Genomic DNA, 14,752 nt, shown 5'->3' with positions numbered 1-14,752 from the left:
ACCCAGATTTTTTTTTCCTCTGAAACTACTCTGTATCTTTTAAGAGCTTCATCTGATCTCTGTACTTGGAAAAACAAATGTGAGCAAATTTTCTCACCACTGTCTCTCGCGTTACACGCATGTTTAACTTCATTGAGCATTTGTCTGTTTGTGTGGAAGAAGCGAGGTTTCTTTTTATTTTAATAAAGTCATGATTTGCAGATGTTATTCGCGCGGATTTCAGCAAAAAGCTTGAGATAATTGGCAGCGGGAAAGAGGGAAAGAAGAAAAGCTGGGTAGGGAAAAGGTGTCAAGGTGACAGAGGTGTGGAAAAAAAAGCGAGAGGTGTGAGGAGCCTTTTCATTTAATAATGGTAATAGCTAACTGAGCTGCTAACTGTGTAGCGAGGGTGGAGACCCCCACCACTTTCCCCAGTCATACTATCAGCCATCAAAATTTAGCATTTAGTGTGTGTTTAATATTGCTCTGGAGAACAAATGCGGCTCTCCATAAATTACAGACAGTGCTATATTTCAGCAGCTGATTATATGTTGTGTTATGAAAATTGTGAAAATGGATATTGGAATAATTTCTTTTAAATGAATCACAGCTTACTGATATCTCTGCGGCAGGGTTGTCATTTTATTACTCTTTCAATGCAACAGTTTGTTCTGGTGACTTATGAATTATTCAGCTGGTGTGAAGTCTTAGTCACCCGAGGTAACCTGTTGTCAGAAAAGTGGCCACTCCTTTATTTCTGTCTTATCTGCCTGTAAATGAAATCTGTGTCAAAGTGAGCCTTTTGATGAGAATACTGAACTATTACCCAAGTTTCTTAGACAAAAAAAAAGCTAGTTTTTACAAAAAGACAGTGACAAATATATCTTTGGTAATCAATGATGTCTAAAAAGAATTTTCTGTCTGAAGCCACTTTCTTTCAGACTTGTAATTTGGATAGCTGTGGCCCAGCAGGAGGAGGAGTTTTCTGCCAATCTGGAGGTTGTGAGTTTGATTTTCCCCACCTCATCTCAATTGCTGCAGGGCACTTCATCCCAAATTGCCTGCTGATCGCTGTATGAATTTATGAGTCCTGTCAGTGCGGCTGGCTGAATGGGACTTCTATGTAAAAGTGCTTTGAGTGGTCAGTATGACTAGAAAAGCACTACATAGGCTCAGTCCATTTACTCATTTTAAGATAATTTAATGACAACTGAATGACAGAAGGAGAAGACCTGGATAGCAATCTGCTTCTTTGAGTGCTGATAAGGTCCTAACATATTTGTGAACTATGGCAAAGACCTGATTTCCTCTGGTAATGCACTCATTAGTAGCGTTTCAATGATATGTTCAGCTTCTCCAAAGGATCTTACAAATGTAGAAGATTAAATATAGAAAATAGTACTAGTTTTAAACTAGTCTACTAGTTTAAGCTCAATATTAGTTTTATTTGTAAAATGAATTTATTGAACCCACTTTTAGTTACTTATTCAGATTATTCTTAGCCAGTTGTAATCAAGAAACCAGACACTGTCTGACACTGCAGTGACAGCTTAACCTGGAATTAATTACTTCCTCAAAATAAATTATGAGTAAGTATTTTAATATTCAATCTAGTTTCTTTTTTTTTCTCTTTTTCCGCAGTTTTATGCAGTGGTATGAAGCTGCATTCCTCAAGGACCAGTCCTGCAACTTTTAGATGTCTCTCTGCTTCAACACACCTGGCTCCAATATTAGCTCATTAGCAGAGCTTTTAGAGCTTGACTGCATGCTAGCGAGGCAGTGAAGCTATTTAATTCAAGTGTAGAGGACAAGGGACACATCTAAAAGTTGCAAGACTCTGGTTCTCAAAGAATGCAGTTCGAAGGTATATCATCAAGGTAGCCCAGTGACGTCTTCAAACCTTTTGTTGTATTATTCTTAAATTTAAGTATAATTTATGTATATTTGAGACACACTTTTGTTTGCTTTTGCTTACATTTTCACATTTATTTATTGAAGTTTCCCATTTCTGATTTTGATCAACATTGTTCTTCGAAGGAGTATAAAGTGTACAAATTATTTTTGTAAACTTTATTTAAATTCAGATTTTGACAAGAAACAAACATCCAGCTGTAAGTAACATCCTTATTTATACATGACAGCCTGTGTCTCTAAGTCTAATTTGGTTTGGAGGTTTTTTGTAACCTCCGAAGTGGTGTACGTTTTAAAAGACAGAAAAAGTTTCTTTCCAGTTTGTTTTCTAAACACAAACAAACAGAAAAAATAGCATTGTCATGCCGATCACTGGTCAAGGCAAAACAAAAGAAAATGTTTAAGTTTTGATCACAAAATATATTAAAATTCCACAATCACTGGTGACTAAAACCACCTCTATTATCATGCTTGTAAAACGAGGCCCAGTCAATTTTACAAGCAGAGATGCAAAGTTTCTTCGTATCTCGAAATGGTAATTGGCGCAGACACATATCATTTCTTCATTACCAAGCATGACACAGCAGTTTTTTTGTTTGGTATATATTTTCAGAATTAAAAGAAATTCAGTTTACTTTTACTAAAACAAACTCAATACTTTAATGTTTAAGTAACATCACATTTCTTCAAAAAGTCCTCAATTAATTTTAGAACTGTTTCTCTTGTAAAATAGATGCACATGCCACCTTTTCTATCTATATATACGCAGGTTGGTGATGCCGTATGTTTTACTAACTGTATAGGAAGTGTAACTCTGTGAATGTGTTAAGCAGCAAAAGTAGCGGCATCTTCTTGTTTTGTTCCTCTTTCTCATCACTTCTATTGCTTCTAGGCTCGCAAGCTAGTAGAAGCAATATCACATCAGCTTTTTAATTAGTACTCAGAAAAAGTTTTTTCTTTGCATTTCTTATCAGTCTTGCCACATTTACTCTCTTGCAAGTGAATTTGCTGAGGAATAGCACATAGACAGAAGAGGCTCCACAAATTCCTCCTGCAAGGTTCTGCTGTTCTCTGACTGTCAGTATGTTTTGCTCTTTGACATGCATGTCATTTGCATTATAAATATCTGAAGTACACCCGTTCTTTTGCTTTTCGTACACTTTATTTTCTTTTTTCCCCCCTCTATATTCTTCAATAACAGATGGTAATTACAGTTATTCAGTTTCGTATCCTTTCATGTATGTCTTGCTTTTATTTAAAGTTGCAAAATGAGTAAGATTTCCTCACAAATTTTAACCCACAACAAAGCACCAGGGTTTATTACATCAATTTTACATAATTATATGTGACAGTGTTGATACAGATGCTTATGCTGATCACTCGGAAAGCTGGGCAGCCTATTCCTGAAATTTAGTGAAGATATGTTCTTTGTCTTCCCTTTTGTGTTTGGTTTTTTGTTGTTTTAATGACAAATTAGACACAAAACTGTGAAGCTAAATGGATATTAACACTTGTTTCTATCTAATTACATAGTTTCTCGATTGTCCCCACAAAGAACAGTATTTCTAGCACTAATTGGCATACAACTGTCTGCCACTACTGATCTTTTTCTTTTGAAAAGAAAACATGCACATGCTTGCGCACTCATCTGTTTACCTTGAAATGGAATGAAATCCTACCGATGCATCAATCTGTCTACCAAATAGTGGCACGTGTAGTTCCAAACAGTGTAGTTGGTTCTGTCATGTCATGTAAGGTTACATTTTGAGGTGAAAGTATGTTGTATTTAGATCTGGAATCTAAGTACAGTCTTTAAAACAAGGTTGCACCCTTTGTTGTCATGGAGAATCAGATTAACAATGAATTGCAGAAAGTGAAACTCTGTAAAATGTAAAGTTTAAAGTCTAGAAATGATAACAACTCACTGTGCATGTCTTTGAACATCTCTAGTGCACAAGCGCAATATTCTCTGAAACATGTGTGTGTGTTTCCAAACACACACACTCTTATAGACTCTGTCTATAAGAGTCATTATAGATTCTTGTAGACACAGTGTGGCCAATGACAAACGGATCTGTTCAGTCTGAGGGAAAAAAAAAATGTAATGAGTGGTGAGACAGACAGACTAGTGTGAGTGGCTAGCAGAGGGAGAAGGGCAGATTCATCAGGGATGATTGCCTGATGCACACTTCTGGTTTTTTGATGTGAAGACCCTGCTACGTTACCATGGGGAGAATAATTAGCTTTGGCTGGATGCAGATGCGAATGAGCGGAAGAGATGAGAATTTTATTATTTAGCTTATTTTATGATACTTAGAATGGTGGGTATAGGTGCACTTGCGCACACAGATTTTCTTTCCCAAACACATGCACATACAAACACACACAACGAGTCTTACAACCACCTCTTTCTCTTCTATTTATGGCCAGGAAATGGGAGTAGTGCTGTGTCTGGTTGAGCTGAGTAACACTATTCTGTCACACATAGGCTTGACATCAAACACAAGTGACAAGCCTATCCTATTCCCCTCCACCGAGTCATCACCATGTCCCAAAATCACATTATTGTCACTGGGAACCCAGCGGAGACGGATGGTGAGTAGGGCTTCTGATTCCAGCCTCTGGCATCTACAGTATGCTTGAAGAGGCAAATAAAGCCATTTGGCAAGGGATGATTTCTTGTCAGTTCAAAAATATACAGAATGTATGTGGCACGCCTTCTCCTTTTTACATTTCCATCTAAAGCCTCTTATGACTATATAGTTGCACGTGTGACGGGAAAACTGAGCATGGAAAGTCTTTTATTGCTAACGCCACGCTCAACCATATCATTACCTTTTCACCATGGCAAGCAGTAAGCAGGAGCTGTACCCTGGTAAGCTCCAGTGTAACACAGAAACAGAAAAGCCGGCAGTGGTGTGACTGTAATAAGACCTGTGGCCAGCACAACTGCCAAGGCTAGCTGAGGCAGGGTGAGAAATGGTGCCCATCCCCTACATGCCTTGCTCTGCCATCTGTCACTGGGCAGGAGCAATGCCGTGGGAGGAGTCTGAGTCACTCTAGTTGTTGTCACCTAGATGGGCCACCGGGGCTTGCTGCCTCTTTGTACCCCTTTCATCCATTTGCACAATTCACTGACTTCACAAGCACTCTTAGAAATCCTGTTTAAATGTTTATTTTTTAAATAATACAGAAAGATAGAAATATATTCTAAAACAACTGGACCACAATTAACTGCTAAAAACAGATTTTGTTCCATAAGATCTTATAGTTTGTGTTTATCTGTCATATTACCAAAAGTAACCAGGAGTATAATGCAAACAAATTGTGGTTTATTACAGTGATGTTTGTTAGGATAAGTTCCATCTACAGTTAAGCTCTGAACGATTTAGGTTTAAAGTAATCTTTGAGTTTTACCAACATGTTTCTTCTGATTAGAAGTCATTAATGTCTTGGAGCGGTCCACCCAGAGTCTTTACTTGAATGCAAATTTATGGAGGGAAATAAAGACTGATAGTGACTGATGGTGATAGCAATTGGGCCCTGCAACCTCAAAGACTTGGAGCGCATCACAAAAGTTAAATCATCAAAGTACCAGTAGGAATACACAAAAAGCTGGTCAGCAATAATAAGATGGGTTTGAAAGTTTTTAACTGAGAGAGGTATAAATAGGTTTTGACAGGCCACTTCTGTTACAGTGGAAATAAAGCGAAGAAAGAATAGAATCTGCTAGATGTGTCATAAAAGTTGAGTTTGATTCTCTTGACCGCTGCAGTTTTAGTGTAAAGGCCTGGCTGAAATATTAAGTTCTATGATCATTCAAAAAGCCTTCAGCACTTTTAAATTGTTTGTGAGACAGCATCAAGGGGACTCAGCTGTTAAACTGAGTATAATATCTAACTGTTAGGTAGATATCTAACTATCTAGCAAATGGATGGATACAGACGAATTCCAACTATATGCTGTGAAAGTTAACATCTGCAACAGTGCTTCTGAGTAGCATTAAACTAAAGGGCCGTGTCACTGTTTTGAAGGAGTCTGAACAGCAGCTGTAAACCCCAGTTTGAAAATCTAACAAACCCAGACTGATTAAAACTCAACCTTAATAGTCCTATGCTGAACATAGATTCAGTAAACCACTCTGAGGTTTATAATACCGTTATTTACTTGTGGAAACACAAAAAGGTGCTAACAAAAGTCATGCAATATACGTACTTGTAAAAGTTTGGATTAAATCATATCTGTAAAACACAGTTTGCAATCTGTGAAATCTTTACTTGCTAAAACAAATAAAAATTATTGTTAAAATCTTCTCTTGTCATGAACCTAGTATTGTGTAGCACCTGGTCTCATGAGATGAACCTGTTGTTCAGTGTACCTTGTAGTCATGATATACCCATTGCTGCTGGTATGGCATTAAACCTAAACTACTGCTATTGTTTCATGACCTAGATGCATTCTCACTCCCCTTAGATGCAGCTGTTTTGCACTCAGCAGTAGAGTCTCCCTAGTTGTTAGTGTTACAGCGAAGTAACCGTTTTGATAATAAGTAAGCTTTAATTTTACTGTTTGTTTTAGTAAGGTTATGACTGTATGTGCAAAATAGAACTGGAGCCAAAAGATTGATGGATTTGAGGATCACTTTTAACCGCCATTACAATAAATACCACAAAACGCCATGATAAAGTTTTAGGTCTCCATCTCATCTCATTGGTTCTTAACTTTTAGATGCTCTCTGAGTTTACATTTGACACTGGACAAAGTCTGTTACTGCTACAACGACAGGTGGTGATGTCATTTCTTGGCTTATGGTGCCTCTACATGAAGGTTGGCTTGAGGAAAAAGCACTTTAATGCAAGCAAGATGAGCTGAAATATTAAGAATTCAATTCTGGCTAACATCCGCATCCATATGATAAAGATGTGCCTGTAAAGTGTGGATAAAACAACAGATTTAACTACAGCGTGTCCCTGAACTACAACTGTAAAAGGGAAAAAAGCAAAGATGATGCTGATTCAGAATGATGTGGGAATCATTTTAGCAGCACTTGTACTGCAGAAAGTAATTCTGTGCGCGTGTGCGTTATGCCTTCTGAGAGGGAATGATCCATAAAAATTATTGATGTCACCTGATAAGAAAAAGACTGTCTTGATATCACACTGATGAATTACTGTCTCTTCTCAGGATCAGTTTTATCGTTCTTGCGTTTTTGGAAATAGAAGCACCGGAAATAGGATGAACAAACATCACTGTGACTCTTAAATGCAGCTGCTGATTACTCACTCTACTGCTTTTTTTGTTGCCAGTAACCCTCAACGTGACACACATGGAATGTTGACTTGCTGTTTTCCCTGTTAGCTGTTCAGTGCAGGACACACTTGAAGTGGGGTCTGAGATCGACACAGTCGGGGATCACAATAAAAGGCAGGAAGTAAGTGATCCAAAGGAGACGGTGAATGTTGCCGTAGCAGCGATCATATAGTCTTTGTCGTCTGTGGCGAGGAAGGGGGGGAAAAAAACAAGAAAGAGAGAGAGAGAATTGGGAGCCACCGTGTGTCTTTGAATGAGGTCAGGGCATCATGGGGAATAATGCATTTCCCTTCTCTTGCGCCAGGCGTTCCTTCCATTACGGCTGGAGAAGAGACATTGTGTCCACACTCTGATTACCACTGATCCATGCTGATGACTCTGTTGGCGGATTATCTCAGTTAGTATCAGCCATCTGTTACTGTGTGTACGTGGGGGTGTGTGTGCACGTGTGTGTTGATGGGTAAGGAGAAAAGGGGCAGGATTGAGACACACAGGAGGTTTTATAGTTTGGGGCTGTGACACACATGCAGACAGACCCTTTCACAAGCACACGTATTGTTTTGTGTAATCAAGCAATGTTGCATGCCTGATCTGAAGCATCTCCACCAGCACTAAATGCACATGCACTATCTCTCTTTATGCTGTTGTGCCCTCCTTTTCAGATGCGACTGACAAGTGAAGGCTCCTATATGAAGGCCACATGCAATCATAAAAGCGCAGAGCTGTTTATAGCAACACTATCTCCTGAAGGGGCCGCTGCATCCAGCCACTATTAGGTGCACACGTTGACAGCTGGGCTGCTGTGTTGTATTTGTGGACGTGACTGGGAATCCAGCTCCGGAACACATCTTATAAATCATAGTTCAGCCATTAGCATAAATTCTGCCTCTTCTTGCATCTGCGAGGACCTGCTGTTTCTGGCTGCAGCGCGCCGCGTTGATTGGTCGGTGTTCAAGTCAGATTGATTTAGCCGTTCACGGAGATTATACTGCGCGCCTTATTCCGCCACTGTTGTGTGCTGTTAATTACCTATAAAATCAAGCTAATTCCGATGCTAAATCCATTTTAATTTCTTATAATTAAGTCAGGATTGGATCCTTAAATACCTTGGCGCTCTATTATTCTTGCAATCATTGTTGTGGCTGTGTGTTTGGTGGTACATTGCCGAGCTCAATCTTATTATTGTTATTAGATTTAATTGCTCTAAGTGATCAGTCTGTAGTTGTCAGAGGAAGATGGACTTGCCTCGTAGTCGTTTTTTCCCCCTGCTGTCCTTTCCCTCTCCATCTCTCATCCCAGAAAGAGGCCCTTTGAGAGATGGTAAGAGATGAGAGGAGATGAGGGGGAGGGTAGCTCTGCTTTACACCTCTGCAAAGGAGGGATTGCTTTTTTGTTGTTTGTTAGGGGGGAAATCAATTCTGCTCACATCATCACGTTTTGACAAGGCGAGGCATTAAGTGCAGATATTGAGGAACGACAGGAATGGTTTACAGCCAGCGCTTTATCTTCTCTGCTCTTTTTCTTTACTTTTGCCCTTCCTTCCACAACAAAATGAGAGTGCATTGTCTTGCCTATTCTCTTTCTTTCTCCATTTCTTGGTCTTTTTTGTGTGTCCTTCTCCCTGAAAAGGTGGGGAATGATCCACTTCACTTACCAGCTGACACCACATAAGCTTGCTCGTCCTCGGAGACGCAAGCCTTTTGTTTTCGTGTGCATTATGATAATTACGAAGGGCCACAGCTCCTCTTTTATTTTCATCACGCTCTTAATGATACTTGCATTCGTCATCTGGAGCCTCTGCAGAAAAGGGAAAAAAAATGTGATATTTCGGAAGGATCTTGTTTCTTTTTTCCCCTTGTTTTTCTTTTTCACCCTAACCTGACATTTAAAGGGTGACGGCAAGAGCAAAAGAGCATAAAGTGTGACAGCACTTTCGTGCAATATATTGTGGCTGGGAGGAAATGTTTCTCAGTGAAATAAGACTAAAACTCCTCATCTTCACTCAGCCAGAAATGTATCCCTGTAACTAATATGGAACACTTACTTACTTACTCACAGTAAAGGTTGGTAATCTGGCTCTTTTTTTTTTTTATCCACATGCTGTCACCTTTCACAAGAGTCCATTCTGAGGACCTTTGACCTTGCTCATAATTACACCGCCACCATCTTTTCCACTGCAGTAATGGCAAGTCATGGCCGCCCAAGTCCGATGGCACACCAGCCTCCTCCCCGTGGACTGCAGCAGGTTTTCTTGTCATCCGCGCCTCCTCGCTCCCTCTCTCCCTCTCTCTTGTCAGTGTTGCTCCTGGCGAAAGGCTGATACTTGATATTCAGAGGATAGCAGCTTTTGTCTCAGAGATTTAATCAGTGGCTCTGCTCCCACTGCAGAGGGGCGACGGAGGGAGGGTGGAAGGGTGGCAGGAGAGAGGGAAGGAAGGAGAGATGGAGGCAGAGACTGTTTATGTGTAATGACACAATAACAAAGCCTGCCTGTAAAACACAATCTGCAAACTGTGCTTTTGAAGGGGATTTTCAGCCCTGGATTAGTGTCAGGCAGAGGGATATGGAAAAGGAGAAGAGAGAAAGAGTCAGGTTGATGTGATAGACAGGGGAGGTGATTTTGTGTGTGCAGTGGGGGGGTTGAAATCAGTGTGTGTACAAACGCGCGCATGTGTGTTTGTGCGTAATTTCTATTTAGCTGTTTTGTATTTATTCGGCTCCACAAGTCAGCGGCTGTGTGGGCACTTACACATTGTCCTCTCGGTTGTAAGCAAAAGGGGATTAAAGCTGACAAATATGAGTCAAATATTTGGCTGCCGAATGACCAAAATGCTTCTTGTGAGGGCTTATGTTGTTGGTTGGTTGGTAATAGCTGGTGTAGTGACTCTTTGAGACTGTTAATGGAAAGCTACTGAGTTGGTTAATGCACACATCCCATAAAAAGCATGTCCATTTGGCTGTAGCTCCAGCTGAAAGGAGTCTGAACAATGCAGTCTTTTAAGGCCTCAAAGAGATCTTTTAGGTTGGAAGATGGATGTCTTTTTTTTTTTTTTTTTTTGCCCCCATCACACAGGTGTTATGAGGGGTTTTTATTTTGGTGGAACGCAGGTGTTGAGACGCACAGGTGTGCATGAGTTCTGCTTTTGTGCTCCCGCGTATCAGAGAGACAGGAGGGAATGACAAAGAAAAGTGACAAATGTGTTATTTGTCTATTTGAGCTCGAGTTTTTCCTCTGACCTGTGTCGCTCCAAAACATCCCACTTCAGCAAGCAAACTGTCCTGTCAAGGAAGCACCTTCTTCACGCTTTATTTTACTTTTGCATCAAAATATAAAAACCCTGCTTTGCTCTGCTGTCCGTTATCACAGTCCTTAAACATGTCATCCCTCCATCGTACCCCATATTCAATCAATAGAGGCTGGGAGCCAGTGAGCATGGCTAAATAGAAATATTGTTCAGGGGAAGTGAGATGTGAAAGGAAAAGTGTCAGGGTGTGTTTGTGTGTATGCATGTGCGTGCGTGTAGGTGTGACGGTATACGTTTGTGTGGGGGTGTGTGTGTTTCTGTAGATGTGCTTTGCTATTGTAACCCTGCTGATTGGATTGTGTTTGACAGATATGGAGTCTGGAGAGCGGCTGGCCTCCCCTGCGCCCACCCTGTCTGCTGCTCGCACCTCCTCCCCTGCGGCCTCCTCTTCCTCCTCCTCCTCTTCTTCCTCTTCGTCATCGCCTGCGCCCCACTCTAAGAGCAGCCTGGCCCCAAGCCCATCAGCACTGGGATCCACCCTCAACACCTCTGGTAAGAAACCGTCCCCCTTCCCTTTATGTGTTAATCTTGCGTCTTTCAAAAACAAAACAAAAAGAAAAACACGTGAGAAATGCCAACACGCAATGTAAACAGTGATCACACATCCGTAAGAGGGACTCTAAATGTGGTCACCTTCATGTCTTGATAGCATTCAGAATCCATCCTCATTTCTTTACCATGAAAAAATTAGTTTCCCCCAGTATTAATTATACAGTTATTTTGCAGTCGGTGTGAATACACCTCTCTCCCAGCTCCGAGGATTTTTTTTTTGTGTGTCCTGACAGCTTGGGTTGCAATTGAAAAGCTGCTGCATTAATGAATCCCAAACAATTAGGGGGCTCTTTTGTGTGAGAAACACACACATGCTTTGCCATGTCTCCTGACAACCTTCAGCTCTCTGGCTCCAGCTGCCTCAGAGTCAGGCTCAGCACGCCACTGTGCACGCATGCATGGGTGTGTGTGTGTGTCTACGTGTGAGATGGAGAGAGAGAGGGAGAGAAAGAGCCTCTGCCTGCATGATTTAACATTTGTTAGCCACTCAGTGTCTAGTCAGCCCTGTCCGGCCTCCAGCTTCCTTTCTGTGTTATGGTCAAAGCCATTAGGCAAAGAGGAGTGTGTGTCCTTGTTTTTGTATGTGTGTAAATGTGTTTGTATGTCTAGGTGTTATCCAGATATCTCCTCTGTGCTCATATTTTTCTCTCTCCTCATCTCCTAATGTGCTGCTGTTTTTCTTATAGTCCCGCTTTATATCTTTATAGACGCAACTGCACACACTTACAATTGCTCTAAGTAGGAAATATGATATCCAACATTCTCTGCGATTGTAGTGTGTGTGTTCCCCCCCCCACCCCCTTTGTTACAAGTAGAGGAAGTGGGAGAGAGCAAAATAAAGCCCCTTGTGTTGCCGTCAGGATCCTCAGTGTTGCCCAAAACGAAGAAGAAGCCATTAGGAGCATCTTCCTCTAATGCATTATGCATCCCTCTTATCCCTCTGTACTTCTATGTGTGCTCAGATTTTCTAGATAAGCGATTTTTAGATTTGGATGAAAGGCTTAGAGGCAGAGTGTTGGCTCTAAACTTTTACCTACTTTGTGAGAATCTAGCAAGCCAGGCCTTTTTCTTAAAATATTTTCGTGGAAAGCATTTGTAAACTCGACCTCAGATATGTGCAGTGTCTTACAATAATGTATACGTTGCCTCACATTTTGATAAATAATCTCTATTGATATCCTGTGAGATATACCAAAAATTGTGAAGTGCTTGAAAAATTGTAAACTTCCTAATATAATGGCCTCTCATTTGTTTTGGCCAAATATTATTTTGGCAAAAATTGACTTGACAATATTTTAGGAAGATGACAAAATGATACAGGATTTTAAAAAAAAATTTGTAGATTGAAATCTGAAAATGTGACCTGCATCGATATTTTGACATGCAGTGTACACAGGGAGATCATTCATCAAAAAAGCACCTGCAAGAGCTGAAGAAACCGACTGCTCAGGTTGCAAATTTGTCAACACAACAGCTATTAATCATGCACAAAGTTTGTGATTGTAATCAGACAAAATGGGAAGAAGTTTAAGTTTTCAAAAAGTTTTATGAATAAAAATATAAATAATTGTGTCTTTCATTAAAATTCAGCCCCATCCAGTGTAACTAGTTCCACTCAGAAGTCACCTAATTAGTTAATAGTCAATATAGCTGTTCTGTGGAGTGCTCAGAGATTCGTTAGAGAACATTACTGAAGAAACCGCATCATGAAGAACCAAGAAATACGACAGACCAGTCGGGGAAAAAAAGCTGTGGAGTTTGAAGCATGGTGAGATAATAGAATGATATTTCATGCTTTAAAGCTCTCACTACGAGAAGTGAGAACTGCAAGAAGAAGTACAGAAAACTCAAAGAGTATAAATAATTTTGCAACTCACCATATTTATGGCTGTTTCCTAATGGATTTCACCTTAAAGAAGGTGAAATCATCCTCTTTTCCTTTCTACTCTGTCTTATGTAAAGACATTTTCACTTGCAACACGAAACATCTGTAATTATTGCAGTGTGTATCACAGACATTGGTTCAAGGTTCTTTGCAGTTTCGCCAGCAACACTTAAGAAAATAAAATCTGAAGAACACAAAACAAATGAGCACTGACTTTGTTTGCATGTGTCATTGATGAGGATATCACTTGGAGAATAAATAAAAGCTGATCAGCGCTTGTAGCGCTCTCTCCTTATGGGATCAACTCACGGATGCAATTAACTTAAATCTGTCTGTGGAAATTTGATTGACTGCAACAAACAACAAATTAATCCCCCTTCGGCAGCATCCAAACATGAAAAAAAGCAGGCGGTGCAGTTTGTCAGAGCGGAGGAAGGATTGAAGCGGAATGAAAAACAGGGCGAGGGAGTGAGAGTGAGAAACAGAGAGACACAGCGTGAGGAAGAGTGAGTAGGTAATCCGAGGTATGTCTTTCCCATGCCTCTCTCCCACTTCAGATTTTTAGATTTAATTATTCGCCTTCTGGAAGCTTGCATTAATATTGAAAAGGCATTTGCAGATGTCACTTTGTGTTGCCTAGAATGAAAGAAGGGTGCAGAGGAGGGGGGAGAGGTGGGCACCCTAGGCGTAAGTGAATGCTGTGGCCGGCCCTTTTTTAAGGGGGGGTAGTTGCGTTGGAGTCGTTTATCTTCGTATCCACGAGCTGACGCTGGCAAGGCGGGCACATATACATATTCAGCATATTCTAATGACATTCAAAAGGCAGAATTTGCTGTCTCGTGGCAGAGAAGGACCTTGAAGCCAGCACAAAGGGCTACACTCTCATATGTCACACACCAGGATGCTGGCAAGGCCACATAACCACAGACAGTTTGTTCACACCTAAAAATACCCCAAGATTCTGCCCATGTTCATTTTTAGTTTTTTCTTTCGTAAAGAGCATTTATAACTGACCCTGTTATTATATGCTTGACTGCATTAGATCAGGAAATGCTGTGCTCCAGTGTCACTTTGCTCTACATTTCTGTGATGTGTGCATGTGTATAGAAGTTTGACATTTTCATCTGCCGCATTGAGCACAACACTTTCCTTTTCTACAGTCATCACTTTTCTCTTTTCTTTTTTTTTTTCTTTTTTTTTACTTGTGTATTACCTGGCTTATTCAGAGGCATCAGACAGGCTTGCTTTCCTTTTCTGGAATAGAAATTGAATTTGCATGAAATATGCTCACACCAAATTGCATCTGACTCTGGGAGGAGGTAATACGTGGCAGTCGCCCCTGCCAGAAATGATTGTGCTCAGGAAAACGCTAGACGATGATGATGTTGATGAAGTATTCTTCTGAGCTGGAATTGAATGCCAAAAGGATGGAAGGAGGTTAGCTTTTTACACCTTATATAGATGGTTCATTTTTTCCCTCTGAGGTTGTCCAGCCATTTTCAGTTTGCAACATATAGTGACAATAATTTTAAGCAAAAGATACATCAGCAATGCAGTAGATCTGTACTGAAACAGATGAATGGTTTATCATATACTTGCAAGCATTAAGCTGAAGCATGTGTATGTTGTGCAGTTGAAAATTTGCGCAGTTTTCAGGTAATCAAAACAGCCATCCTGTATGTCATTTCTTTAGTAATGTGAAAAACAGTGACACCATCGAAAACGTTTAAACCTGGCCTTCTCACCCTGTCGACTCCTACTTCAGGACATTAAAATGGTCAATTCGAGGATAAAGTTCTCTGTGAAGATA

The 14,752-nt window shown here is 40.4% G+C and overlaps 1 protein-coding gene across 13 annotated transcripts in view; it reads left to right on the top strand.

The window, feature by feature from the left end:
• LOC114143616 (bromodomain adjacent to zinc finger domain protein 2B-like) overlaps positions 1-14,752 on the top strand; it is an 83,479-nt gene that overhangs the window by 39,427 nt on the left and 29,300 nt on the right. For all 13 annotated transcript variants that reach the window (XM_028015828.1, XM_028015826.1, XM_028015830.1 and 10 more), the window contains exon 3: positions 10,815-10,997. In XM_028015828.1, coding sequence (XP_027871629.1) covers positions 10,817-10,997 — 181 coding nt within the window. In that variant the 5' untranslated portion in view covers positions 10,815-10,816. The remainder of the gene's footprint in view (positions 1-10,814; positions 10,998-14,752) is intronic.

The sequence above is a fragment of the Xiphophorus couchianus genome, chromosome 4 (assembly GCF_001444195.1).
Source record: "Xiphophorus couchianus chromosome 4, X_couchianus-1.0, whole genome shotgun sequence".
Classification (NCBI taxonomy): domain Eukaryota; kingdom Metazoa; phylum Chordata; class Actinopteri; order Cyprinodontiformes; family Poeciliidae; genus Xiphophorus; species Xiphophorus couchianus.
The sequence above is the reverse complement of the archived record's forward strand: the minus strand, read 5'-3'. Positions and strand labels throughout refer to the sequence as shown.